The 27214-nt window shown below is 43.4% G+C and overlaps 1 protein-coding gene across 1 annotated transcript in view; it reads right to left on the bottom strand.

The window, feature by feature from the left end:
* TMEM278 (transmembrane protein 278) overlaps window positions 1-26455 on the bottom strand; it is an 86478-nt gene extending 60023 nt beyond the window's left edge. The window contains exon 1 of the mRNA XM_072156050.1: window positions 25610-26455. Within this exon, the coding sequence (XP_072012151.1) occupies window positions 25610-25879 (270 nt within the window). The 5' untranslated portion in view covers window positions 25880-26455. The remainder of the gene's footprint in view (window positions 1-25609) is intronic.
* Between the last annotated feature and the right edge of the window lie 759 nt (window positions 26456-27214).

The following is a 27214-nucleotide window of genomic DNA, read 5'->3' as shown; positions in this document are numbered from 1 at the left end:
TTACTTGTTTAATTAACCAGATTAGCCGCAGTAATTTCCAGTACAGTCACAGCAACCACAGAACTAACGAGATATAATTAGTGATACTAATCCAACCCCAGTCTTGTTTTTCCAAGCCCCCAATTATATAAATTATAGTTACCATAGATGGGACTAGAGACGCTTCCGTCTACACTATTAATCTTCTGATAGAGAAATGGTAAGGGAACAAGTATTATTAACTGTGATGAGATTGAAGTATACTGTAAGTGGTACTCGGATGGATTAGTGTCAGGGCTCTTTCACATTGGCGTTGTTTTTAACGTTGGTGGTTCAGTGATTTCTATGGATGCCTCACAAAGCCTTTGATTTCTGTGGGTGTTTTCACATTGGCGTGTATTTTCACTCATCCGTTGTCCGTGGAAAAAATTATGAAACATTTGCAATTTGTTTCATGAATGCGTATAATGGAAGGCAAAAAAAAGTCTATGGGTCCCCCCAAAATCCTGATAAGGCTGGAAAACCAGATGTGATATTTTCAAAGCAATGTTAAACCTTCAGTTTTTTTTTGCAGACACAGAAACAAAAACGGAAGAAAAATGGAGACACAACAGAGACAAAACGCAGCTGATGTGCAACTGAAGCTGAGCCCTCACTGAAGCACCAGCTGAGCCCTCACTGTGTTACTATGACATAGATAAGAGGAATATGAATACAGAACTGGCTACAAACATGTCTCTATCTTCTGGAGGACTCATTATATACTGTATATATTCATTTTGTTTCAATGGGTATCATGTATGTGCCCTCTGGTGATGCCACGGAAAAGTAAACTCTTGCAATTTGGTTCTCACACAAATTACACTTAATCTTTCGAGATTTAAGCGTTGTCACATCCGGTGATCACCTATTACTGGAGGATGTTTCATTCCAAAAAAGGATAATCAAAAGGCTCATAATGGTGTACAACAATACAGTAGCCCACATTTATCAAAAACAGTGCAAACTGTACTAGGTGCAGTTTGCCTGCAAAGTGTGCGGCAGATACATGAATTGTGGTACATGAACTTCACAAATCTGGCGCTCCCTGCACAGCTCTGAAAGTATGCACCTTTTTTTTTTTTGGGTGCACCATGATACAGAATTGTGTTGCACAGTCTGACTTAGCACTAACATAGTCCTTTTGGTGCCCAGTTGTTCTGTCGCGCAGCCACAAAACTGAAGCAAACACTTCATAAAAAGATGTACAAGCAGTTTGCATGTTCTTTCTAGAGCAAAGTCAGACAGAAAACTGGTGCGAACACTTCAACAAATGTGGGCCAATAAGTTTTACCTACTTCATCAACTTCCCACTGCCTCATCATGCTCTATTTTCAGAATAGAAAAACTGTCCACATTAGCTGAGGCAGATCACCACTACAGCCAGTGATTGACTGGACAGTCACTTCCTGCATGTTAATGGAAATCTACCATCAAAATCCATGATAACCCAGGGGCACTTACTCATAGATACAGACACAGTGACTGTGGTAATCTTCTTATATTTGTTATCCATGGCCTCCTTTCTTCTAAAATCAACTTTTAAAATTATGCTACTGGTGCGGTTCCAAAAGCCCATTTGTGCTGCAGAATGAGAGGTTGTTACTCGGTCTCCCCTTCCTCACTGTTCCGTCACCAATTTCCCCCTTCCTCTGCCTGATGTTATCTCACTACAGAACATGAAGTTTAAGCATATAATGGGAGGTGTAAATGCTCCTGCACGGTGTAACAGCCTATTTTAGAAGGAAGGAGGCCATGGATAACAAATATAAGAAGATTACCACGGTCACAGTGTCTGGATCAGTGTCCCAGCTTTATTTTAATGGTTCCTTTAAGAAGGAACAGGAAGCAGCAACCAGAAAATAAATCCAGTAAATATCAAAACAGAATTAATAGAGCTCTTTATTTGTGGTCACTTTTCCAAAAACTTTTTTGTGGAAGGAGCTTCTGATGGTTTTATTAGAAGAGAACAAGCTAAATAATTAAAAGCAAGGTAAACTGCCAACTGCAGTATTTAAGCTGAAGTCTTATTTGTCTTGGTAGATGAGGAAAAATTGATTTTCCTCTAAGTGTATTAACCTATACACACTGAAGTACAGACGTTGACGGTAAAATCACATTTATTCTATAGGGAAAACTTCAAATAACTTCTCAGATATTACTCATCTTCATAAAAAGAGAAATATATCTGTAATGTAGTTTGTTTAGTTGAAATCTTCTATTAAGCTTTCAAAGTTTTCCTAGTCATGGCTGCAGTTAGTCTGGTTGCTATTTCTAGCATAGTATCAGGGGGTGAGCAGACGTGAGATAAGTTGAGCCTTTCACCTCGGGCGGCACCACCTGCAGCAAGATGGAGGGCAGCATCAGGGGTGCAGTCACCTGATGCAAACTCAGGATCTGACACTTAAAAAATATTGTCTCTTCACACCTGATGTTAGCATGGGTGCGATACACTGCATTAAGAACCCACTTACTAAATAAAACCTGTTATATAACTACAGGCTGTTTTTTTAGCCTGCATCAGGCAGCAAAGAGTTTAGGTTCATCTCTGGTTAGTGAGCATTGATTGCATTTAGTACATGGTTGACTGTACAGAAACGTAGGTCAAAGAACCATCTGGGATGTCAGATTGGAAAAGAAATGATTCTTTAGGTTAGAAATGATTTCTTTAGGTTTCCCCAAAGTGCTGAGTCTCAATGACTTAGTAGTTGGAGATGCACACTGCGGTAGATTACTTGCTTACAGTAATTTTTCAATTGTCCAAAGTTGCTCACGTTAGCAACCTCAGACTCATTGAAAAGATACCCTTTGTCACGTACAGTATCGGTATAATGATTAGATATAATAGAATCTCATCCAAAAGCTGCAAAGAAAAACTGCAACACAAAATAAAAACCTGCAGCATGTCAATTTTGGTTACATTCATTCAGCTGTATGCGGCGGGGCGGGAATATTGCTTTGTGCTGGAGAGGAGGAGGTGACGCCTCCCCCCATTGAGAACAGTGGCACATGGCCACACATGGGGAAAGACGTGTGTGGGGCACCGTACTGTTGCCGGGCCGCAATTGCTGTCTATGGGGACTTATATGCAGCCATATATACATCCCTCCAGGCGGCCATGTGAATGTACCCTTATACTACAGAATTTCCATGAGACTTTCAAGTGTTGCAGTGCAAAGGCTCAAAAATGATTGTGATTCCTTTAGGAATGTTTAATATCCTCTCAGTTGTCCCACAGTAACAGACCAAATATAACTAGAGAAAATTTGGAAAATGATCTGGGTGTTTTCCAAATTTTCTGTGCTTAACCCTTTGGCTGTGGGACGTCCGTGGACGCGATACCTTTGAAGGATGGTGAGCTGAATGACATTTTCTTCCTCCCTTTACATTTGTTTCCATACTACAAAACTAGTTACATGCTGAAAAAGCAGTCAATGGATGGCAGCATGTAACATATAACAGTAAAGGTGATTCACTGCTATTGCTCTATGTGGATCTGTGTCAGACACTTCATTAGCAGCATTAAATACCAGGCATTGCACAGAATCTCTTGAACCCCATCCTATATAACAACCACTTATATTGAAACGGTTACTTTGTCATCTACTGATGGTAACAATAGCTCCTACACCATCCACATGTCTAGTAGATGACTGAATTAAAAGCAACTACATTTAGATTACCGAAGGTCAGTAAAAGCATGAATGATGCCAGAAGAATGAATTCATAGTGAGAGAAGGACATTTCTTCACATCAAGACCATGACGACAGAAGATATCAAGTGCAGGAGTCACGAGGCTTTGCCTTTGAATGCAGCTTAGTGTCCTCAATGGAAAACATACACTACATAAAGTGGATTCAAATAATGACACATAAGTTATAACGGGTGGCTGAACATAAAACTCCACTTGGTTCACATCAATACATATCATCAACAGACCTATCATTGGTTTAAGCTACAAACAGGGTAAAGTTCTGAAGAAGGGCCCTGTTGAATGCCTCCTTCTCCACTACACTGTCCCAACCTCCCCCCTTCTCCCTCAGCATGCACACATTCACAAATGGCGGCTGTGAGCTAGAAGCAATAAAGGCCAATAGCTCATGGCTGCCATAGACGTGCATTGAGCACAAGTCTCGGGTGGCTGCTCCGTAATAGATAGTGCAGGTCATATTTCTGTCCGGCATCACGGTGCCGCTGCTCAGCTCCCTATGGAGATGGGAGTGGTGAGAAGACGTGTGCATGGAGCCACTATCAATATTGCTGTACAGTGCAAAAATGTTGTCCCTAAATACAGTGCCTACATAGTACAGTAATTTAATACTGAAATAACTCTGTCACGTAACTCACAAACTATACCAGTATAGAGTACCAACATAATAACACCACACAGACACAGCCCTCAAAGTCCAATGCCGAGAGTTACCATCCTGTCCTTGGCGCACCTGCTATGGGGGTGGTTATGACGGAGAAGACAGTAATGCCTTTATGACCCCCTCCATCTCCTGGGAAGCAGGAGGGACATCACAGAGACTTCTTGCTTCTCGGGGGTCACGTAAAACTTCTCCAGATCAGGGTAAGTACTATATGAGTGACCTTATTAGGGTCTTCTACTTACCTTGGTAAAGTTTTGTAATGGACGCCAACCCTTTAAAGGTTTCAGATTACATAGAAGCACTATGCAGAAGGCAGGGGGAGCAGTGAGTCAGAGCAGCTAGGTCTCCACCCATTACTTGAGAGAGGACTACAGAAATAAAGTTACCATTGCTAATGTACACACCGGACTAGTTCGTTAAAAGGTCAGGTAAGAAAACATGCACTAAAGCTGCAAAGTCTGAACAGGGCACCAAATATTTAGGACGGGCATCTTTTGTATGGTTGAAAGTTTCTGCAGACTCCATGACTACTGAACAGACTCCCCGCTCGCTCCATAGGCCGGCATTGACTGCCGCGCGCTAGGTGGCAGTCACCGCCCCTAGTCACGCCCCGCCCCCTCATGAATACGTCGGACAGCTTTGCGAGCTGTCCGACAATTACACTATACCCTGTCGTAGTGTTAGATAGTGCTACCGGAGGTTTCCGGTAACGCTATCACTCTAACACTGCGGCGTTTGTTCAAGCACTAGGAGCTGCTTACATTAGTAATAAATAATGATAAATGAGGTGACAGGTCCTCTTTAAGCATGTAATGCCTCTTTTGACATAATCTACCTTGAGTATTCATGTACCGTAGTCATGTACAACTCCCAGCTCTGTCCAGCCACCTCTATAAAGCATAAAAAGGGAACCTAGTACATTTATTTATGTTATACATCAAAATTAAGAACCCACAGAGAATTTTACAAGCAGAGCAACCCTGGTACATCAGATTTATAAGGGATGCTTGAGATAGCAGCCAAGTCATTAGTCACCTCACATTTCTTTTTTATGTTTTAATAGCTGACCCTTAACCGCTGAATTTACTACATAATATCTGCCTTCTGAGGCCACAAATAAAGAGGTTTCACAATGGTTGGATGAGTATTTACAGTGATGTCCGACAGAACTGGCTTCAGTGAAGTGTGTGATTATGGGGTGTTATGAGTAGAGATGAGCGAGCACTAAAATGCTCGGGTACTCGTTATTCGAGACGAACTTTTCCCGATGCTCGAGTGCTCGTCTCGAATAACGAGCCCCATTGAAGTCAATGGGAGACTCGAGCATTTTTCAAGGGGACCAAGGCTCTGCACAGGGAAGCTTGGCCAAACACCTGGAAACCTCAGAAAAGGATGGAAACACCACGGAAATGGACAGGAAACAGCAGGGGCAGCATGCATGGATGCCTCTGAGGCTGCTTAAACGCACCATTATGCCAAATGCGGCAGGCTAGAGAGTGGCATGGCGACATTCCCTAAATGGACTCAGGCTTCAAACCAATGGGTGGCAGAGAGGAACCAAAGGAGGTGAGCAAGAAGCGCTCAAATAATATCGGTACATGATAAAAGTTTGCCAGTATATTTTGTGGATTACACAGCAGGGTGGCGACAAAGTTAACATGGAAGCCATGAAAACAATCCAAAATTCTGCCTGACACAGCTCGTTTGATAAGGGGACCATGTATGGAGGCAGTGAACTAGTAGTAGATTAAAGGTGCTGCAGTTAAAACTATGTTAGTTGGATCTTGGGATGGAGCTGGCGCTCCGCTGCCAGGCGAGCTTTCGCCAATCCAAGCCCCTGTCTCTAGGCTACTCCCCAAACAGCACTTCTAAGAACCTTTTGTATAAGATCAAGTGTAGTAGCGTTCTTATAAGTTTAGGATATGGCGGGTGAGGGGAATGTAAACAGATGCGCAAGAAGCGCTGAAATAATATCGGTAAATGATAAAAGTTTGCCAGTATATTTTGTGGATTACACAGCAGGGTGGCGACAAAGTTAACAAGTTTGTTGTGGAAGCCATGAAAACAACCCAAAATTCTGCCTGACACAGCTCGTTTGATAAGGGGACCATGTATGCCTACAGTTCATGCCAGTCGCTGCACTGGCTGCCAGTCTCCTTTCGAATACAGTTTAAAATAATAACCCTCATCCATAAAGCTCTGTATAATGCTGCACCCCCCTACCTCTCCTCTCTTATCTCAGTCTATCGCCCAACCCGTGCTCTTAGATCCGCCAGTGATCTGAGATTAACCTCTACCCTAGTGCGGACCTCCCACTCGCGTCTCCAAGACTTCTCTAGAGCTGCACCAATTCTATGGAATGCTCTGCCCCGGACTATCAGACTAATACCTAACCTCCAAAGTTTCAAACGTGCTCTTAAAACCCATTTCTTTAGGCAAGCCTATAACACTCTTTAACTGCATGAAGTTTTAACTCTTCTACTAACCCGTCCTGTGTCGTCCTCCCATCTGTTATCCAGCAACCAACAGGCACCAGACTTCTCTGCAGTCCCATTCACCCTGGACCTGGTATATAAGATGACGGCTGAGTGGTTCAAGCGACAGCAATTCCATTTATTATATTTTGTTCTATTCCCTAAGAAGAATGGCTTGACCATTAAATATTCTTTTACCTCGTGTTACCCCATCATCTTCATAAACCGTAAGCTCAGGCGAGCAGGGACCTCACTCCTGTTGTTCCATACAAATGTTGTGCTCTGTTACATTACATTTGTATTTGTTTCCTATGATTTGTAAAGCGCTACGGAATATGATGGCGCTATATAAAAAAAGATTATTATTATTATTATTATGGAGGCAGTGAACTAGTAGTAGATTAAAGGTGCTGCAGTTAAAACTATGTTAGTTGGATCTTGGGATGGAGCTGGCGCTCCGCTTCCAGACGAGCTTTCGCCAATCCAAGCCCCTGTCTCTAGGCTACTCCCCAAACAGCACTTCTAAGAACCTTTTGTATAAGATCAAGTGTAGTAGCGTTCTTATAAGTTTGGGATATGGGGGGTGAGGGGAATGTAAACAGATGCGCAAGAAGCGCTGAAATAATATTGGTAAATGGTAAAAGTTTGCCAGTATATTTTGTGGATTACACAGCAGGGTGGCGACAAAGTTAACAACTTTGATGTGGAATCCATGAAAACAACCCAAATTTCTGCCTGACACACCTTGTTTGATAAGGGGACGATGTATGGAGGCAGCTATATGGACGACTTTTGGAGGTAGCAATGGAGACAACGTGTGGAGGCTGCTATGGAGACAATTTAATTTGGATAGTGCCTGTATGTGGCAGTCCAAAAAAGTTTTCAAACCAGAGGAGCAGGTAGGTGGCCCTCCAGAAAAATGAAATAGATTGAGTGCCTGTATGTGGCAGTCCAAAAAAGTTTTCAAACCAGAGGAGCAGGTAGGTGGCCCTCCAGAAAAATTGAATAGATTGAGTGCCTGTATGTGGCAGTCCAAAAAAGTTTTCAAACCAGAGGAGCAGGTAGGTGGCCCTCCAGAAAAATGAAATAGATTGAGTGCCTGTATGTGGCAGTCCAAAAAAGTTTTCAAACCAGAGGAGCAGGTAGGTGGCCCTCCAGAAAAATTGAATAGATTGAGTGCCTGTATGTGGCAGTCCCAAAAATTGTTTAAAAAAGAGGACCGGGTAGGTGGCCCTCCAGAAAAATTAAATGCATAAAGTACTATAGCTAGAGCCAGTGGGCCCTGTCAAAAAATAGCCAGTTTCCTCTGCTTTAGTGTACAAAGAGGTGGAGAAGGAGGAAAATGAGGAGGAGGAGTGCATAAATTATTCAGGTTGAGCTTCCTTCACCTGGTGGAGATTGGAAATTATGAGAAATCCAGGCTTTATTCATCTTAACAAGCGTCAGCCTGTCAGCGCTGTCAGTCGACAGGCGTGTACGCTTATCGGTGATGATGCCACCAGCTGCACTGAAAACCCGCTCGGACAACACGCTAGCGGCAGGGCAGGCAAGAACCTCCAAGGCGTACAGCGCCAGTTCGTGCCACATGTCCAGCTTTGAAACCCAGTAGTTGTAGGGAGCTGTGTGATCATTTAGGACGATGGTATGGTCAGCTACGTACTCCCTCACCATCTTTCTGTAAAGATCAGCCCTACTCTGCCGAGACTGGGGACAGGTGACAGTGTCTTGCTGGGGTGACATAAAGCTGGCAAAAGCCTTGTAAAGCGTACCCTTGCCAGTGCTGGACAAGCTGCCTGCTCGCCTACTCTCCCTCGCTACCTGTCCCGCAGAACTACGCACTCTGCCGCTAGCGCTGTCAGAAGGGAAATACTGTTTCAGCTTGTGCACCAGGGCCTCCTGGTATTCATGCATTCTCACAATCCTTTCCTCTCCAGGGATGAGAGTGGAAAGATTTTGCTTGTACCGTGGGTCCAGGAGAGTGAATACCCAGTAATCGGTGCTGGAATAAATTCTTTGAACGCGAGGGTCACGGGATAGGCAGCCTAGCATGAAATCTGCCATATGCGCCAGAGTACCAACGCGCAAGAATTCACTCCCCTCACTGGCCTGACTGTCCATTTCCTCCTCCTCCAACTCCTCCAACTCCTCTTCTTCTGCCCATACTCGCTGAACAGTGAAGGACTGAACAATGGTCCCCTCTTGTGTCTCGCCAACATTCTCCTCCTCTTCCTCCTCATCCTCCTCCACCTCCACCTCCTCCAATATGCGCTGAGAAACAGACCTAAGGGTGCTTTGGCTATCAACAAGGGAATCTTCTTCCCCCGTCTCTTGTGACGAGCGCAAAGCTTCCAACTTCATGCTGATCAGAGAGTTTTTCAACAGGCCAAGCAGCGGGATGGTGAGGCTGATGATGGCGGCATCGCCACTGACCATCTGTGTTGACTCCTCGAAGTTACTCAGCACCTGACAGATATCAGACATCCACATCCACTCCTCATTGTAGACTTGAGGAAGCTGACTGACCTGACTACCAGTTCTGGTGGAAGTTGACATCTGGCAGTCTACAATCGCTCTGCGCTGCTGGTAAACTCTGGATAACATGGTTAATGTTGAATTCCACCTCGTGGGCACGTCGCTCAACAGTCGGTGAGCGGGCAGTTGGAGGCGGCGCTGCGCTGCCCTGAGAGTGGCAGCATCTGTGCTGGACTTCCTGAAATGCGCACAGATGCGGCGCACCTTCGTGAGCAAATCAGACAGATTGGGGTATGTCTTGAGGAAACGCTGAACTATCAGATTTAACACATGGGCCAGGCATGGCACATGTGTCAGTCTGCCGAGTTGCAGAGCCGCCACCAGGTTACGGCCGTTGTCACACACAACCATGCCTGGCTTCAGGTTCAGCGGTGCCAGCCACAGATCAGTCTGCGCCGTGATGCCCTGTAATAGTTCTTGGGCGGTGTGCCTTTTATCGCCTAGGCTCAGCAGTTTGAGCACCGCCTGCTGTCGCTTAGCGACGGCACTGCTGCTGTGCCTAGAGCTAGCAACTGATGGCGCCATGCTCACGGATGGTAGTTCGGAGGAGGAGGTGGAGGAGGGGTGGGAGGAGGAGGAGGCATAGTAGGCCTGAAAGATCTGGACCGAGGTAGGCCCCGCAATCCTCGGCGTCGGCAGTATATGACCAGCCGCAGGGTCAGACTCGGTCCCAGCCTCCACCAAGTTTACCCAATGTGCGGTCAGCGATATATAGTGGCCCTGCCCGGCAGCACTCGTCCACGTGTCCGTGGTCAGGTGGACCTTGTCAGAAACGGCGTTGGTCAGGGCACGGATGATGTTGTCTGACATGTGCTGGTGCAGGGCTGGGACGGCACATCGGGAAAAGTAGTGGCGGCTGGGGACCGAATACCGAGGGGCGGCCGCCGCCATGAGGTTGCGAAAGGCCTCGGTCTCTACTAGCCTATAGGGCAGCATCTCCAGGCTAAGCAATCTGGAGATGTGGACATTAAGGGCTTGGGCGTGCGGGTGGGTTGCACTATATTTCCTTTTCCGCTCCAGCGTCTGGGGTATGGAGAGCTGAACGCTGGTGGATGCTGTGGAGGATCGTGGAGGCGACGATGGGGTTTTTGTGCCAGGGTCCTGGGCAGGGGGCTGACTATCAGCTGACACAGGGGAAGGAGCAGTGGTGTGCACGGCCGGAGGTGAACGGGCTTGGTGCCACTGAGTGGGGTGTTTAGCATTCATATGCCTGCGCATACTGGTGGTAGTTAAGCTAGTAGTGGTGGAACCCCTGCTGATCCTGGTTTGGCAAATGTTGCACACCACAGTCCGTCGGTCATCCGGTGTTTCCTTAAAGAACCTCCAGACTTCTGAAAATCTAGCCCTCGCCGCGGGAGCCCTCGCCACGGGAGCTTCACTACGTGACACATTTGGCGCTGATGCACCTGCTCTGGCCCTGCCTCTCCGTCTGGCCCCACCACTGCCTCTTCCAACCTGTTCTGGTCGAGGACTCTCCTCCGTCTCAGAAGCACTGTGTTCACCCGGCCTCTCAACCCAGCTTGGGTCTGTCACCTCATCATCCTCCGATCCCTCAGTCTGCTCCCCCCTCGGACTTCCTGCCCTGACAACAACTTCACCACTGTCTGACAACCGTGTCTCCTCATTGTCGGACACCTCTTTACACACTTCTTGCACTACGTCAAGAAGGTCATCATCACCCAAAGACTGCGACTGGTGGAAAACCTGGGCATCGGAAAATTGCTCAGCATCAACCGGACAAGTGGTTTGTGACTGTGGGAAGGGCCCAGAAAACAGTTCCTCAGAGTATGCCGGTTCAAATGCCAAATTTTGCTGGGAGGGGGCAGACTGGGGGGAGGAGGCTGAGGTGCAGGAGCTGGAGGAGTGCCGATTTTGGTGACATGGGTGGACTGCGTGGAAGACTGACTGGTGGACAAATTGCTCGAAGCATTGTCGGCAATCCACGTCATCACCTGTTCGCACTGTTCTGGCCTCAACAGTGCTCTACCACGAGTCCCAGTAACTTCAGACATGAACCTAGGGAGTGTAGCTCTGCGGCGTTCCCCTGCTCCCTCATCAGCAGGTGGTGTCTCACCCCGCCCAGGACCACGGCCTCTGACCCCTGCAGTAGTTGGACGCCCACGTCCCCGCCCTCGTCCTCTACCCCTAGCCCTCGGGTTAAACATTTTGAAAATGAAAGTTATAACTTTAATTTTTTTTAAACTTTTTTTTGTGTTTTTTTTTTTTGTGTTTTTTAGTTTTTAAAACCAAACGATGCTATCCTATTGCTATGGCTATTTTCTAGCCAAGTATGAAAGCACACTGCTATGCCAGATGAGATGACGCTGAGTTACGAAAAAATAAACGTAAAATAAAAAGTAAATGGCAGACTGTGCCTAATTGAAATCAAACCCCTAATAAATTTTCCCACTTCGGTCTTTGCGATGGATATGTGCGTCACTAAGCGCTAAACACAACGGTCGCAAGTCTCACTACAAATTCCTCACAATATGGTAGTAGATGCACTGCAGCAAGGACAGCCACCAGCAGATCAACCAGAAATAAAATATATAACGCTATTGTAGGCCTAAGTAAGCCGTTTGGATTCTCCTATGGCTATTTTCTAGCCAAGTATGAAAGCACACTGCTATGCCAGATGAGATGACGCTGAGTTACGAAAAAATAAACGTAAAATAAAAAGTAAATGGCAGACTGTGCCTAATTGAAATCAAACCCCTAATAAATTTTCCCACTTTGGTGTTTGAGGTGGATATGTGTGTCACTAAGAGCTAAACACAACGGTAGCAAGTCCCCCTGCATATTCCTCACAATATGGTACTAGCTGCAAATAAAAAAAAAAAAAGTATAACGTTATTGTAGCCCTAAGAAGGGCTGTTGGGTTCTTGTAGAATCACTCCTGCCTAACACTATTCTAATAGAACACCCTAACGCTTTCCCTGACCAGCAGCAGCTCTCTCCCTAGCGGCATCCAGAAACAGAATGATCCGAGCAGCGCAGGCAGGGGCTAGCCTATTCCAGGGTCACCTGATCTGGCCAGCCAACCACAGCTATCGACGTGTAAGGGTACCACGTCATGCTGGGTGGAGTGCAGAGTCTCCTGGCTTGTGATTGGCTCTGTTTCTGGCCGCCAAAAAGCAAAACGGCGGGAGATGCCATATTCTCGAGCGGGCGAAGTATTCGTCCGAGCAACGAGCAGTTTCGAATACGCTAATGCTCGAACGAGCATCAAGCTCGGACGAGTATGTTCGCTCATCTCTAGTTATGAGGCATCTCTCTGGTTCTTCCTAATCCACTGACTAGAAGTTGTTATTGTCTGAAGCAGTACTGAGAATGGGGCTCCAGCATGGCCACTGTCGCTGCCTCTACCATCCTGCTAGGTCAAATGAATTCCTCAGGGGTCAATGCCATACATATATGGGATCTTGGGTTGTCATATCAACCCCAGTGTCTGGACTATTAAGGGGTATTAACTGGGATCGAGGTGTTGAAAAACTATAATTTGAATTATCTATGATTGCAGGTACCAGATCTCCGGAGATCGCACCAAGTCAATACTATGGGTGTAGGACCCTCAGCAATAAAGGGGTTGTCCAGTCACAAACCCTATAAATAGGGGATAACTTGCTGATACGCAAAGGGACCACCACAGAACATGGTAGTTTTGTAACCCCAAATGACCAAATGATCTGGCTGTTCGTGCACCTGCTGCTCTATTCACCTCTATGGCACTGACAGAGATAGCCGAGTGCAGTAGTTGGTCACTTCCATCCATGTCAGAATGGAGTGGCATCATGCATGTTCAACCTGCAGCTTCATTAACTTGGGTTACATCAAGCCCCTGTTTTTGTGATCCATGAGGATTCCACCACTGGGATTTTTTTTTTCTTTGTAATTAGTTCACATGCTTTAAATGTTTATTTTTTTATTTATTTAAAAATATTTGCATTCACAGCTTATTGCATTGTATTAGGTACTTCTAAATTCAGCTTACTTTAAATCTTTTGTTTTGTGGCTCAATTACATGTGTTTATATAAGTTGTAATTTCCAGTAGTCAATTTTATTTGTCACCATTACCCAGGGGTGCAGTTAGAGTGCGTAAAAATGCAGACTGCAGCCTCAAATGCATTCATCCAAAATTTACAGTTGTGTTCACTTTACATACCCCCACCCCCTCACATGGCTTGTGTCCGTGTTGATTTGGGACATTTGCAACAAAAAATCTTAATAAAAAACCCAATAGTCGCCCCTACCAGGACAGGAAATACTAAACATGTAACGCAAAAAAATGACATTGACATACACGTTAAGATAAGATATATGTCCCACACAGAATAAAACAGTTCTTTACATCATCATTTTTCATTCATCATAAAAATCATTATTTTTTAAATGGATGCTGATCAGTCAAATAAATGTAGGCACTAAATATGTGAATCAGTTTCCTCCAGGCCCCTTCTGTCTAATCAATTCTCTGTATGTTCTGCTGAAATTTTTCACTTTCTCAATGTTATCAGAGTTTTGCACATTTCATATCTATGACAAGGATTATGTCTAATTATAGTAAGAGAACAATTGCATAGAGCAAATAAACATCTCTAAATAAACCTCTTGATATTTTCTGTAGTACATCTTGATGTACTGCAGATCTTAATAAATTGTCTGCCACATAAATAACCCAATTAATTCTTCCATGTAGCGACTGATAACACCCACCTGACACTTACCCAGGACTGAACCAGAGATATATAAATGAGAAACATATCTAATTCCATAATAACCTTCATATTTACATTAGAGGGGTTTCCTCCCCAAGCTAGTTAGGACCTATCCACAAGATAGGACCTAGCTTGCTGATTGGTGGGAATCTTAGTGATGAGACCCCTAGAGATCACGAGCATGGCGCTCAGCAATTCATCTGGGGAAGCGACGAGGGACCTCGGACCCTGTCGGACCCCCTGTTCTCTTGATCTGATCATCACTGAGACCCACACCAATCAGCAAATTAAGCCCAATGCTGTGGATAGGGAAAGCCAACTTGCTTGGTAGGAAATCCCCTATAATGTTATACAAATTGTACAGTATTAAATCTACAAACATCAATACAATATACAGTATGGGGCACATTTACTTACCCGGTCCAGTCGCGATCCAGCGGCGGGTTCTCCGGCGCTGATTCGGGTTCTGCCGGGATTCACTAAGGTCCGTGCGCCGATATTCACCAGGTGTCGCTGCTGCGCCGAGGTCCGCCGGAGTTCACCTGCTTTTTTCTGGTGTATGTGAGTGCTTGATCTTGCGACACAAATGGCTTTTTAAATTCCGCGGTTTCTCCGAATCCTTCGGGTTGGCCGGTGGCCACGCCCCCGATTTCTGTTGCGCGAAAGTCGGCGCGAAATACAGTGCAAAGCGGAAATATTCGGGAAAAACCCGACGGATTCGCGGCTGCGGACCCTTAGTAAATGTGCCCCTATATGTGGAAGGTCGTTACTTTTTCTCTATTGATCATCTTGAAGATGTTTCTACACCTGGATCAGAGACCAACTCTGGTAAACTTGGTTCAATGGACATTATTTGGTAACATACATCTATATCTATATAAGGTCCTACAATGGAGATCAGAAAAATGTCATGAGGAAGAAAGAACTTTCTGTAGAGCTCATAGACAGGATTGTATGGAGGCAAAGATCTGGAGAAGGCTACCAAACAATGTGTGCTTCAGTGAATGTTCCCGGGAGCTCAGTGACTTCCATTATTCTTACCTGGAGGAGGTTTGGAAGAACATGAAAGACCATATGAATAGGCATATTCATAGACTGTAAACTGAGCAGGGCCCTCGTTCCTATTGTTTCATGTGACTGTTATTACTCTATAATGTCTTATTTTATTTGTACATGTTCACCAGAATCTGTGAAGCACTTTGAAATATGATGGCTATATGTAAATAAAGATTATTAATATTATTTTATATGCACATATGTACTCTCAAACTAGATTCTCTGGTCTGTTGAAGCCAGTTGTTTGAAGTCTGGAGGAAACGTATCCCCTCCAAATGCCTTAGCAGTATTCTGAATCATTTCAGTAATTTATAATAGTTTATTTCACATTACCTGGCTCACCTGGCGAGTCCCAGGGAGAACAGCTGCAGCAGTATATGTTTATGTGCATGTGTCTGCATAGCAAAGGCTACTGGAACCTGTCACCAGCTAAAATGGACATTCAACTAAAAGTACCCATCCTACGTGATAAATGGAGCCAAAGACTTTCCATGTGCACTGTATAAAGGAATTACACTGGACTTCTATCATGCTTACTCTTATACCAAGTGTTCAAGGACTTTAATAATTATGGCCAACCTAACATCAGTATAGAGTTACTGGGTTTTCCAAGAACTAAGATAAGCTATCAATATCAGATAAGCAGATGTCTGTCACCCAGAAACCACACTGATTCACTGAACAAAGAAGATGCAGTGGTACTACATAAAAGCAGACATATCTTCTTATACATATGTAACGTCCGTGCCAAAACGCTTCTCTATCCGCAGTTGGCAGAATAGGTGGCGTTAACTGTGGCTTGGATTTTCTGAGCCACACCCTGCTCCATGCATTTCAGCCCTGCCCAGCAAGGGTTACTAGCCTACTCCCATAAGACCTTGCTGGTTAATTCTAGTGCTCTTGCTATTGTGTTACTTGCTATTCTGTGTATTGACTTCTGCTTGCCTTATTTCCATTCTATTGCTATATGATTCTGTACCTTAGCCGCCATCTTGGTTTTGACCCAGTTTGTTTGACTCCACTTGTCTGTCTGTATCTGTTGTTTGTCTCTCGGTATCGTTTATCTCCTAATGTGACCCCACTTTCCTGTCTCAGTCTTGTGTCGGTTTCTGTGCACCAGTGTGAACACTGGTCTATACCTGTATTCCAGTTACCTGTCTGCTCCGCCATCCAGCACTTGCCAGATAAGGTAAGTCCTCCCTGTCATCTTGTAGGGTTGCTCAGGGGCCATCAGTGAGGTTCCTGATAGCGGGTTCGCCCTTGTCAGGGTGGTTTATCTGCTTTAGGCAGGGCCTTAGCCCGCAGGAACGTCGCATGGTGAGTTTGTCACCACTTACCTAGTCTGACAGCTAGCGCCAAGCCTGGTTGTGGTTGCGCGGTTGCTGGACAGGTGCTGACAACATAAAGTGATTTCCTGTTCCCGACTTTGTTTCTCTGCTGCCAGTCCGACCTTCTGATTTGTTCTCACCACGACTCCATCTCTTCCTTCCAATTTTATACTTTGCCTTGGCCACCACCGCAAAGTCGTGCCTGAGGAGCTACCTTGTGGTATCCCGTCGCAGCATGTCCAACCTGCTTTGCGGCAGGCTCTAGTGGATACCAGGTGCCACTTAAACTCTGCTCCCAGGTGTCGGCTTACGTCATCGCTCGCGGTGGTTCAGTGGGTCCACAACCTCAGACCCTGACATGCTTTCTGTGCCCAGCAATTAGTCCCTGTTTTTACAGACTGTGGGGGACATTTATTAAGACATATAAGTAAATTTTTGGCATATAACTGAAATTAAGCAGACAATTCTGTTCTAAACATTTTTAAGGAAAAGCTACTAACTCACTTAAAAGGAGTCTACCAGCAGATTTGACTATACTAAGTAGATTACAGTCTTAGGTATTAGACCTAGTGATGTATCTAACCATAGCCTTGTGTATGTAGATGTGTGTGAAAATGCATTTATATCCAAGGATTGTAGCAGGACTTAGTGATGTGTGAGATGTCTTTAGTGAAAAAAGCAGCTATTCATCTCTGCTATGTGTCACTGCTGTGGCAAGCTTCTGGTTAGATGTTTCAGCAGTAGGGTAGAGCTTTACAACAGTGTAATTGTCAAAACCCTCTGAATGGAGTTCTGAGCTTGTTAACCACAGCAATGGCTTCTCTTCTGGAGCTGTGATTGATCCCCTTTGGTGAGCTGAGTGTGTGTTTTGTGGAAAGCTGGGTGGTTTTATCATGCTTCTGAGCGGGGGGAAAGGGTGATTAGGGTTCAGATGTGGTTTGATTGATGAACATGGGGGGCCAGACAGCTCCAAGGGCAGCATCCAGAAATGCCTTAATATCTAAACCTCATTTCACTTAGAGCTGGTTATACTTTCTCCTGGGATTTGAAGTACTTTTGTATGTTTGTATCTTGCTGGACCTGTATCCTATACCTGGCCTGAATCCTGCTTGATGTGGTATCCTAAACCTCAGCCTAATCAGAAACCCAAAACCTGAACCTGAATCTAGCCTGAACCTCATACCGGAGCTCGTTCGCTGATTCTCTTGTGTCCTTATATTTATCTGTCTGTCTCTCTGTTCATTGTTATTCTGTTCTGAGCACATACGCAGAGAAAGGATAGTCTTCAATTTGTCCCTTCCTGCTAGGGTAAGAGATTAGGTAGGTAAGTGGAATTGTGGGTGAGTTTTGGGCTGGCACCTCTTTCTGTAAGAATAATAATAATGCAGTGATCTCACACCATAGCAATCTTAGGAATGGCCCCACAACTTAAAGGGGTATTCTCATCTGGCCATTCACATTCAGTTTAATTAGTCTGCCAAATATAAACATTTCTTCAATTGGATGTCATTAAAAAAAATGTTCCTGTGTGAAGATAAAGATGTAGTGGTATGGTCCCTTAGAAACGAGATAGCTTGCTCAGTTACGACCAACCCGCACTCTGGCAGCAATGGCCAGACATGCGCTATTGAGTCCTGCCTGACCACCTGGATTCAGCGTTCATTACTAAAGGACGGCTGTGGGACATGTAGTAATTCCCGGACATTTCATATACAAAAACTTTTTGTTTCTTTGTGCAATCCCTCCAGCAGAGGTGGTCATATCCAGGGACGCAGTCTTGTTTCTAAGGGACCATATGACTACATTTATGAGAAATTATCTTCACACAGGAAGATTTTTTTAAATAACATCTAATTGAAGAAATGTTTATATATAATGAAACTGAATGTGAATTCCTAGACGAGAATACCCCTTTAAGCCTACAACTCTGAAATATAAATACATTTGTAACAGTCCTGCTACTACTAACTGAAGTATAGATACACACGTGTCCAGTACTGCTTCCTAACACTGTATACAGCTTTGTATGGTTAAAACTGCTGATAAACTCCCTTTAAAGCTGTACATTTTGCCTTTTTTAGACACATTTTTACAATGCTTACCTATAACCAGGGGCACTTCATTGACGCAAGCCAACAAAACAATCTATAAAACAATGGACTTTAAATCGTCCAATTGATTAGTATTTGAGAGAAGTGTCGATTTACTCCTCTTTTAAATAGGATTATGTAATAGGATTCACGGTCTTTGACCTCTATTTTTTATCATTTGACCTGTCTTAATTGGCAAAATTGTCCTTTTAAAGTAGTCCCTATGGGATTTTTTCATAAAGTTTTCACAACGGGAAGACACTGCACATTTTTATCAGTAGGGATTAAGCCATTAAATGCATTCATGACAACGGCAGGAAGACAAGAGCATATTGCACATATTTAGGAGCCAATTGAATAATTTACTGGCAGCTTTTTATATACATATAATTCTATTACTAGGTAAATGGAGGTTGATACTGTGCAAGGACTCATTCAGACGGGCGTTTTTGAGGTCCATATGCTATCCGTTTTTTTTTTTTTGTGGATGGCATACGGACCCTTTGATTCCTATGGGTCTATTCAGACCTACAGACCTCCATAGAAGTCAATGGATCAGAAATCCCACAGATGATATCCTTATGTGTCACTAGGCAACCAACTGGAAAGGACAAAAAGTAGATTAGAATCCCATACGTTTTTGTTGCAGATGTGAAAAAAAACGGATGACATAAGAACGTTAAAAAAGGGATGTGGATACAATACGGATTGAACACGGACATTACACGTACCCCTTTTTCGCAAATGCACAGTGGAAACACCCATCTGAATAAGCCCTAATACTGTTAAGTATATCTGCCATGTGCATCAATAAAACCCATGAAAGAAGAGGGAAAATGATGAAGTAAAACATGTTATGCTCTCCATGTATGCCACTTCTCTCTAGTTGTTTGTCTTCTTGGCTTTGGGTGCTGTACACCAGTTGTTGCCTGCAGGGTGCGCTGGTCCTTTAAGAAACTTTCATCCCAGAAGTCTTATGTAAGCCAATCTCCTGCAAGTGGGCTATGAAAGAGGACGTATAACTGCATCCAGTAACTCCAACACTTTGATTATTTTAGTAGGTGTTTCTCAACTGACTCTGGTGTCTCTGATGTAGTATAAAGGGTATTGCACCTGGGTTTATGGCTCATTACATGGACTCACTTCAATCCCCACAAGAGACTGACTCCAGACCAGGGGCGGACTGGCCATTGAACCATTGATTCTGCACTATTTGTTCGTTTATCTTCTGGCACAGGACTAAGAGTGCACCACGGACACGGGGCTGGTTCAGGGGTGCATTGGAATCCAGTGTTCAGGAGAACGTAGAAAAGGCAGGAGGAACCTAGGAGATCCTCAATTTCTAACTGAAGGGAAGGTGGTGAGATTACCTACTGAATGTGAATTGTGACTTATAAGAGTTGAGCACTGACCTTTTTTTATCTGGCCTTTGAACCCAACCGGGGGAAAATCCTTGTGGGCCGGCTGGCTTGGGGCTGGTGTGGGGACGGTTTGGGACTCGTGGGGCCGGTCTTAAAAAAATAAACAATGAACTCACCTTTCTGATGCTCTAACGAAGTTCTGCTGATCCAGTACGGCTGGTGGTGACAGCTCTGTGTGGTTCGTCTGCGCACAGAATATGACGTTGGCAAGCTACTGACGTCAGAATGTGTGCGACCCCAGCGCTCATGGAGCTGTCACCGCCGGCCGGACTGGATCAGCGGAGCTTCATTAGAGCGTCGGAAAGGTGAGTTCAATGTTTATTTTTTTTATGTGCTGGGCAGGAGGGGGGCAAGCTGGCTATATACTGTGGGGGTGGGGACTGCCTGGCTATATACTGTGGGAGGCTGGCTATATACTATGGAGGCCGTTTGGCTATATGCCGTGGGGGGCTGGCTATATACTGTGGGGGGGGCTGGCTATATACCGGGGGGGGGGCAGGCTGGCTGCATACTGTGGTGGGAGATGGCTGGCTATATACTGTGGGGGGGGCTGGCTATATACTGGGGAGCGGCTGGTTGGCTATATACTGAGGTAGGCTGCTATATACTGTGGGGGGGGGGCTGGTTGGCTATATTCTGGGGGGCAGGCTGGTTATATACTGTGGGGGTGGGGGCTGCCTGGCTATATACTGTGGAGGCCGTCTGGCTATAAGCTGTGGGAGGGGGTGGCTTGTGTTGTGTTTTTCTCTTAGTGCTTCATTTGTATCCATGCCTGAAGAAGGGGCCTGTGTGCCCTGAAAGCTTGCACCAAATATCATGTTTCTGGCTAGCCAATAAAGGTATCATTCCTTAAGCACTTTTGTAGTTTTAACACAAAAGAATTTACATCAGAATTTTTCTTTTTCCTGGCTAACACTGTACACTTTCCCGACCAATCTGCACTGATGCTGTAGCACCTAATAAACAAATTTGTCTCTTTACTGTACTCTTGAATAATGTAGTATTAAGAGATAATGCAAAGAGTAGATGTTGAGGGAGGTAAAAATACTTTTTTAAGGTCACCTTCCATAGTTGGATTATGCCTGAGAAAAAGACATTCCTACTGTAGGTTGCTGGTTCATGCATCTGATATTGTGTATGCTTATTATGTGTATTGTGACCTAAGCTTGTTTCTCTGACACTGAACCTGTGCTGCCTGACCTGACCCCATCACTTGTTTACTGGATTGTACAAACTCTACCTGCCCAGGCCTAAGCTTGTTTCTGTGGCATTTAACCTGTACTGCCTGCCCTAACCCAATCACTTGTTTACTGGATTGTAACTCTGCCTGCCCTGACCTCAGCTTGTTTCTGTAGAACTGAATTTGTGCTTCCATCACTTATTTACTGGATTAAACAAACACTGCTTTCCATAACCTTAGACAGAGCCTTGGCGTCTCTCAACCTAACAGTGTCATTTGTAACTGAATGGAGACTACAACAGGTAGAAATATAGGCGTTTTGATGCATTGATGTCCAATTACCTGAATAGGAGCTATGAACATTCAGTTAGTTTCCAATTTTTTAAAAGGTAAAAGTGAGTAAGTGTTCCCTTGTTCTTAGTGGAGAGGTACCGGTATATATGCTAATATCCAGTGTTTCTTGTTTTCTCAGTTGATAAAGGTTTCAATGGTAAATTGTATTATCTTTATTATTTTAGAGTGGTTGAGGGAGTTTTTTTGGGTTTCATCTGTGGCCATTGTTGTTTAAACATATTTCTCACAACCTCTCCCTTGTAGTGGCACAGGGCACATCAATGCATTGGGCTGCTGTGATTAACTTCAGACATATGCCATAGTTTGCTGTGGGTAGAAAGAAGACGGCAAAATTGTGTTAGGTACAGTACATGTTAGGGGATTTATTATGCCTTGTCCTCCAGTCTTCTGGCAGATAAAGCATGTAATAAGCCTCTTTTCTAAATTCTGCCCCACATGACACTTTGGGTGTAACAAAGAGGGGATCATTGTGGAAAGGTAAAAACTGGTGAAGCCTCTTAGTAGATCAGAGCACGTGTGGGGGTGGGGTGGGGGATTAGGACTGGTGTTCAAAAAGCATGTGATGTTTTACCTTTCAGAAGGGAAATTAAATTAATTCATTTCATTATATACTATTGCTTTTAGATATTAAAAATTGTGAAACAATCAGGAGAAAAAGCAATTTGTGCCCTGGAATATTGGATACATAAAACCTTCAAGGAGGGTGATGCTCAGCGCACTTATATCTTCACATGTGATAATTGTAGTTGTCACCGTGTCCCCGTGCATTGATTTACTGTCAGTAGCATCATACGATGGAATCAGTGAAGTTGCAGGAGAATATCATCCATATTCAGACAAAAATCAGTTAAAGGAAAAGCATATAATTACTGCAGTTGATTCTTGCTGAGATGTCCCAGGGGACATGACCGTAATAATATAGACTTAAATGAGAAGGGCACTGTAAGAAGAGAGAGAAGAACATACAGAGAAAGGGGTTGCTAAATAATTGAATATGTGTCAAATACGGAAGGTATACAGACCATACTGTATATGCTGTATCCAACTCTCCACCTTCCTTACCAGCAAATCTGACTATAAGTGATGCTATATTGCTAGAAAATGCCATGAATTTTTGATTGATGAGGGGCTTACTGCTTTCTACATTTAGAAGACCTGTCAGCTCTCCTGAGATGTCAGTTTAAGTAACAATGAACAATCCTTCATTAAAAAATAATGATGTTGCATTTCTTTCATATATTCTGTTTTTCTGCAAATTCTCTGTTATTCCTCTTGGAAATCTAAAATCAATTTACAGCCTGGAGTTACTCCCTGCAAATCTTACTAGATTCACTGATAACATTAGTGCTAAATGGACGGTTTCAGAACTTACAGGAACATTTCTAATTGACATCAAAAGCGCTCACACCCAGTTGTCAATTTAGTCACCTTCACCGTATCATAAGTGCACCATAACCGTACCGTGTAAACGTATCCTAACAAGGTCCTTGTAATTTAATATTACAGACCAGTTATCCTCTTCCTTTAGAAATACTTCTGCATTATACTGCATGTATTGGAGTAATACAGCAGTGTGACTGATGCCTATGTATTACTAAATATCCATTGTAGACTCAGTATTCTGTAGGGTTCGTTCACACGTGGCAGTAAGGCTAGATTCACATCACGTTTTTTGCATCCGCTTGATATATGCTAAAACATATATATATATTTAAAAATTGACAAAAGCGTATACATTTTGTGTTATCCAAATATGTTTATTTGACGTATACTTCATATCCATTTGCCTCCATTTCTACACTTTAAGAACTTGTACATTTTCTATTTTCACTTCCACTTCCTGCCCATGCTGAAGCCATGTGTCCTTACCAAGGTGGAGAATTTTAAGATCCAAGTATGGGCATGAAAACGGATGTGTGTTTAGCATCTATAGACACCAATGTTACAAAAAGTATATACGTTTTTCATACATTATCAAATAGAACATGGAAAAAGTAGAATGGCAAAAAAGGATACAGACACACGGATTTGTGCATCCGACTGTCTATAAACATTAATGATTACCTGTAGCGCACGTTTAGATACGTTTTTTGCAGTCAAAAACGTGTTCATCAGGCCGATGCAAAAAAGTTATGTGATCCAAGCCTAACGCAACAGAGCAGCTGTGAATAGGAGTTTTGCCTGATTACATAGCAGTTAACATAGCGTTTACAAAATGCATGTTAACGCATACGTTATCATAGTGTTAACAAACACATATGTTAACATGTGGTTTAACGCATGCGCTTTGTAAACGCAGTGCTAACAGCTATAAGCCAATTCTCCTTTTCTCAGCTGTTCTGATGTAATTGAAAACGTATGCGTAATTGTGATGTTATGAACGCACCCTCATGGGCCTCTATCTTTTCATCCTCTAAAATGACCCCCACAACAGATCCCCCCAACAGAAACCCATCAATACCCAATTTTTTACAAATTGATGACTTACATCTTTCAAATTGTTTTGTTTCTGTAATGAAGAAACCCAACAGATGCCCCAATGTTACGTGTGACACTCGCCATATTTGTAAGATTAAAACAATAACCCAAATCCACTGATTTTATTTCTTGCATTCATCACTTTACATATAAGAAACCTGCTTTCAAGCAAAGCAAAAGTAGCCTTGTGTGAATAGAACTGATAATCCTGCAATAGGCATACTATTAATTGCATGTAATGGAAAATATCACTTCATTATGAACCATCATGCAGTTCTGTCCATGTTTATTTAGGATCACTACACCTGATACCCCACTAGGGCAGAAGTGACACAATTTACAGTAGCAGCACATGAATAGAATTTATATATGAAATAATCCACATGCAGAATAGAAAAACCGCACTGCAAAATATTATTAATTATTACTGCAGGTTTCACGTGCAGTTTTCTATTTTGCAAGGCAAAGGTTGAATGGCAAAAGAGCCATAGACAAACAAACTGCAAAAAAATGGCTTATTTCAGTTATTTTTGCAGAACGATGTCTGCACCTGTTTCTGGACTAAAGAAACATCTTTATGGCCAAAAGCTTGGGCTGGTTGAAAATGTCCTTACTTTGCTGCATTCTTCAGTCTACATTATCGCTGGAGTTCTACAGTTTTAACATAGGTAACCCGAAACGCAATGGTGATTAAAAATGTGTTAGAGTTCCCTGTAAAGGGTCTATTAGATGCTAAAATGTGGCCCTGTTTTAACAAATTGGAGCAAGCATAAAGGACTCCCGTATAGAAGAGTATAGTCACCTGCACCAGCCAACTTTGTACAGGAACAGATGATGTTGGGCAATAGAAGTTTAAAGACACAGAAAATTGTTTTCCCATAAATATTTTAAGTGTCAGGTCACAACTTACTCCATTTTTCTTCACTTGGCTGAACCAAGCATGCATGTCTAAGAATGGATCAAGAGGAATAGATATCAGCCAACACTTATTACATTGAGGGTTATTGAAGTTATATATAGAGGATTTCTATCTAGTGCTGCTTGAACACTGCTATTTCAAGCATGGAAGGAATTGACAGTGGTGTTTTTCAATAGATTGACTCAGTACTACTAAAAGGGATTCTCCTGTCACATCAAGTTAGCCCATATCCACATGATAGTGTCTAACTTGATGATCAGTGGAGGTCTCATCATCAGTGGAGGTCATCATGAGAATGGGAGTCCATTGCACCCAGAAGAATAGAGCAGATAGGGGCTAACTTGTTGTCGCAAAGCACAAACCTTGTTGTGATGGACAAAGTTGCGTGTGATGTATGTTCTTGCATTCTTTGTTTACCACCTTTAGTATCAAAACTTTACCTGCAACTAAATGTCCTTTATGCAATATAGTATACAGCACCCCTATCTCACTTATGTTACCTGGAATGTGTGCACCAGGTGGGTAAAGCATCAATCTACCATGTAGATGGTAGAGTTCCAAACAAAGCTTTTATCCCATCGATCTCTGAACATACAGTATGTTCTGACACGATAACATTCTATTAAACGTATCATAGAACCATAGATCACACAATCTTAATGTACTCACCCTTGAATGACATTTAAATCCGAAATAAACCACTACGATGGTTGGGGTCAGAACGATGGTGAATATGATAGCCAGGATGATTGAGTTAACAAGAAAAGCCAAAAAGTTAGCTCCAGAAACAAAGATAGTCCACATCCAGCACCCCCACCTACTCCGAGACTCCATGGGCAGGAGTTGGTCATCCATATTATAAGGGGGGAGCCCTGGTATCATTCTTGAAGTGTCCGACATGCTGTCCACATCAAAGTCATCAATCTCTTGATCAGACATTTTTGGCTCTAACTTACTCTAAGATTTCTAAAATATCCAAAAAGGTTCTCCTGTGTAATTTCAGTGTGATCACACTTATTTCACTGTGATCTATGAATTACCAATAAACTTGGTAAAATGTGCTTCTTATATGTAAAAAGCCTTTACTTCTGGATCCATAGATGAGATGCTTGGTACAGCTGTGGAGAAGGCTTCTTCTGACCAAGTTGTCATAATGGTCTTCCTCTTGGCATTGAGATGCTACTTCCTAGAGACCCTGTCTCCAGTAGAGATGCTGGCAGAGTGAGAAGCTGCTCTGTTCTCTGCTGGTTCTTTCAGGCTTGATGTTTCCCTGTTCACCGCCTCAGCTTTGTGAGCTTGCTTCGAAGAACTGTCTAGTGCTACTAGCCAATCGGCTGCTGACTGAGCCACACAAGCCGTCTCCCTGCTTTGCATGCATGCAGCTAGCACATCTACACTTAGGTCCTGCTCCATCAATTCAGGTTATTACAGGTGGAAGCTAATGACATTATTCCATACACCCATTCTGACTTTGTCACACTTACCAGTTGGGGGGAAATGAGGCAGAGTTTTTCAATTTCTGAAGCTTAGATGTCCCTGTGAGTTACAGATGTGAGTGTCACTTTGTGTTTGCCACATGTAGAGATGAATCAATGATGACTTGATCTTCTAGGATTCAACTGTATATAGGTAACAAGGTGGTTAAAATAACAGTAATGGGATGTAGGAGACCATAGAAATACATGAGGATGTGTCCTAGCCGAAAGACAACATTTGTGTGCATGAGCCCTAAGGTTTATATGCACCAATATCAGCACATTGGGTTCTTCAACTACATGTGTCTCCAATATTGATAGAAGTATACAGAGGCTTCCTTTCAGATTTTGTAAGCAAAGTCACAGCATGTTCCACCTGAAGCTGTATTACTGCAATATTGTACCCTAAAAACGCAGTTGAACCCTAGATCTAGGACTGTCCAGTGTACCAGCGGAAAATAACAAGCAGATGATGTCCAAGGTGTCAGCCAGCTGTCTTTCATTACACTATTAATATAGTGCACCATAATATTGTAATGTATTTAGAATGGTGCATCACGTTAAAAGTGTAGCTCACCACATACTAGTACAATAAGCTACAAAAGCAAGTCACAAGAGCACGTATCCGGACAATACCTAATTATAAAACATAGCTTTTATTCCAGTTTTTTTAAAAATAATTAATGTGAATAGTGCTCAAAAAACAAATAAGTCAATCGTTGTACTGCTAGCAGCAGACTGTATGCTGATGTATGATGATATCCATTCAGATGTCTCTGTCCCTATGTATGATCTGCCA

The sequence above is a fragment of the Engystomops pustulosus genome, chromosome 6, assembly GCF_040894005.1.
Source record: "Engystomops pustulosus chromosome 6, aEngPut4.maternal, whole genome shotgun sequence".
Taxonomy (NCBI): domain Eukaryota; kingdom Metazoa; phylum Chordata; class Amphibia; order Anura; family Leptodactylidae; genus Engystomops; species Engystomops pustulosus.
The sequence above is the reverse complement of the archived record's forward strand: the minus strand, read 5'-3'. Positions and strand labels throughout refer to the sequence as shown.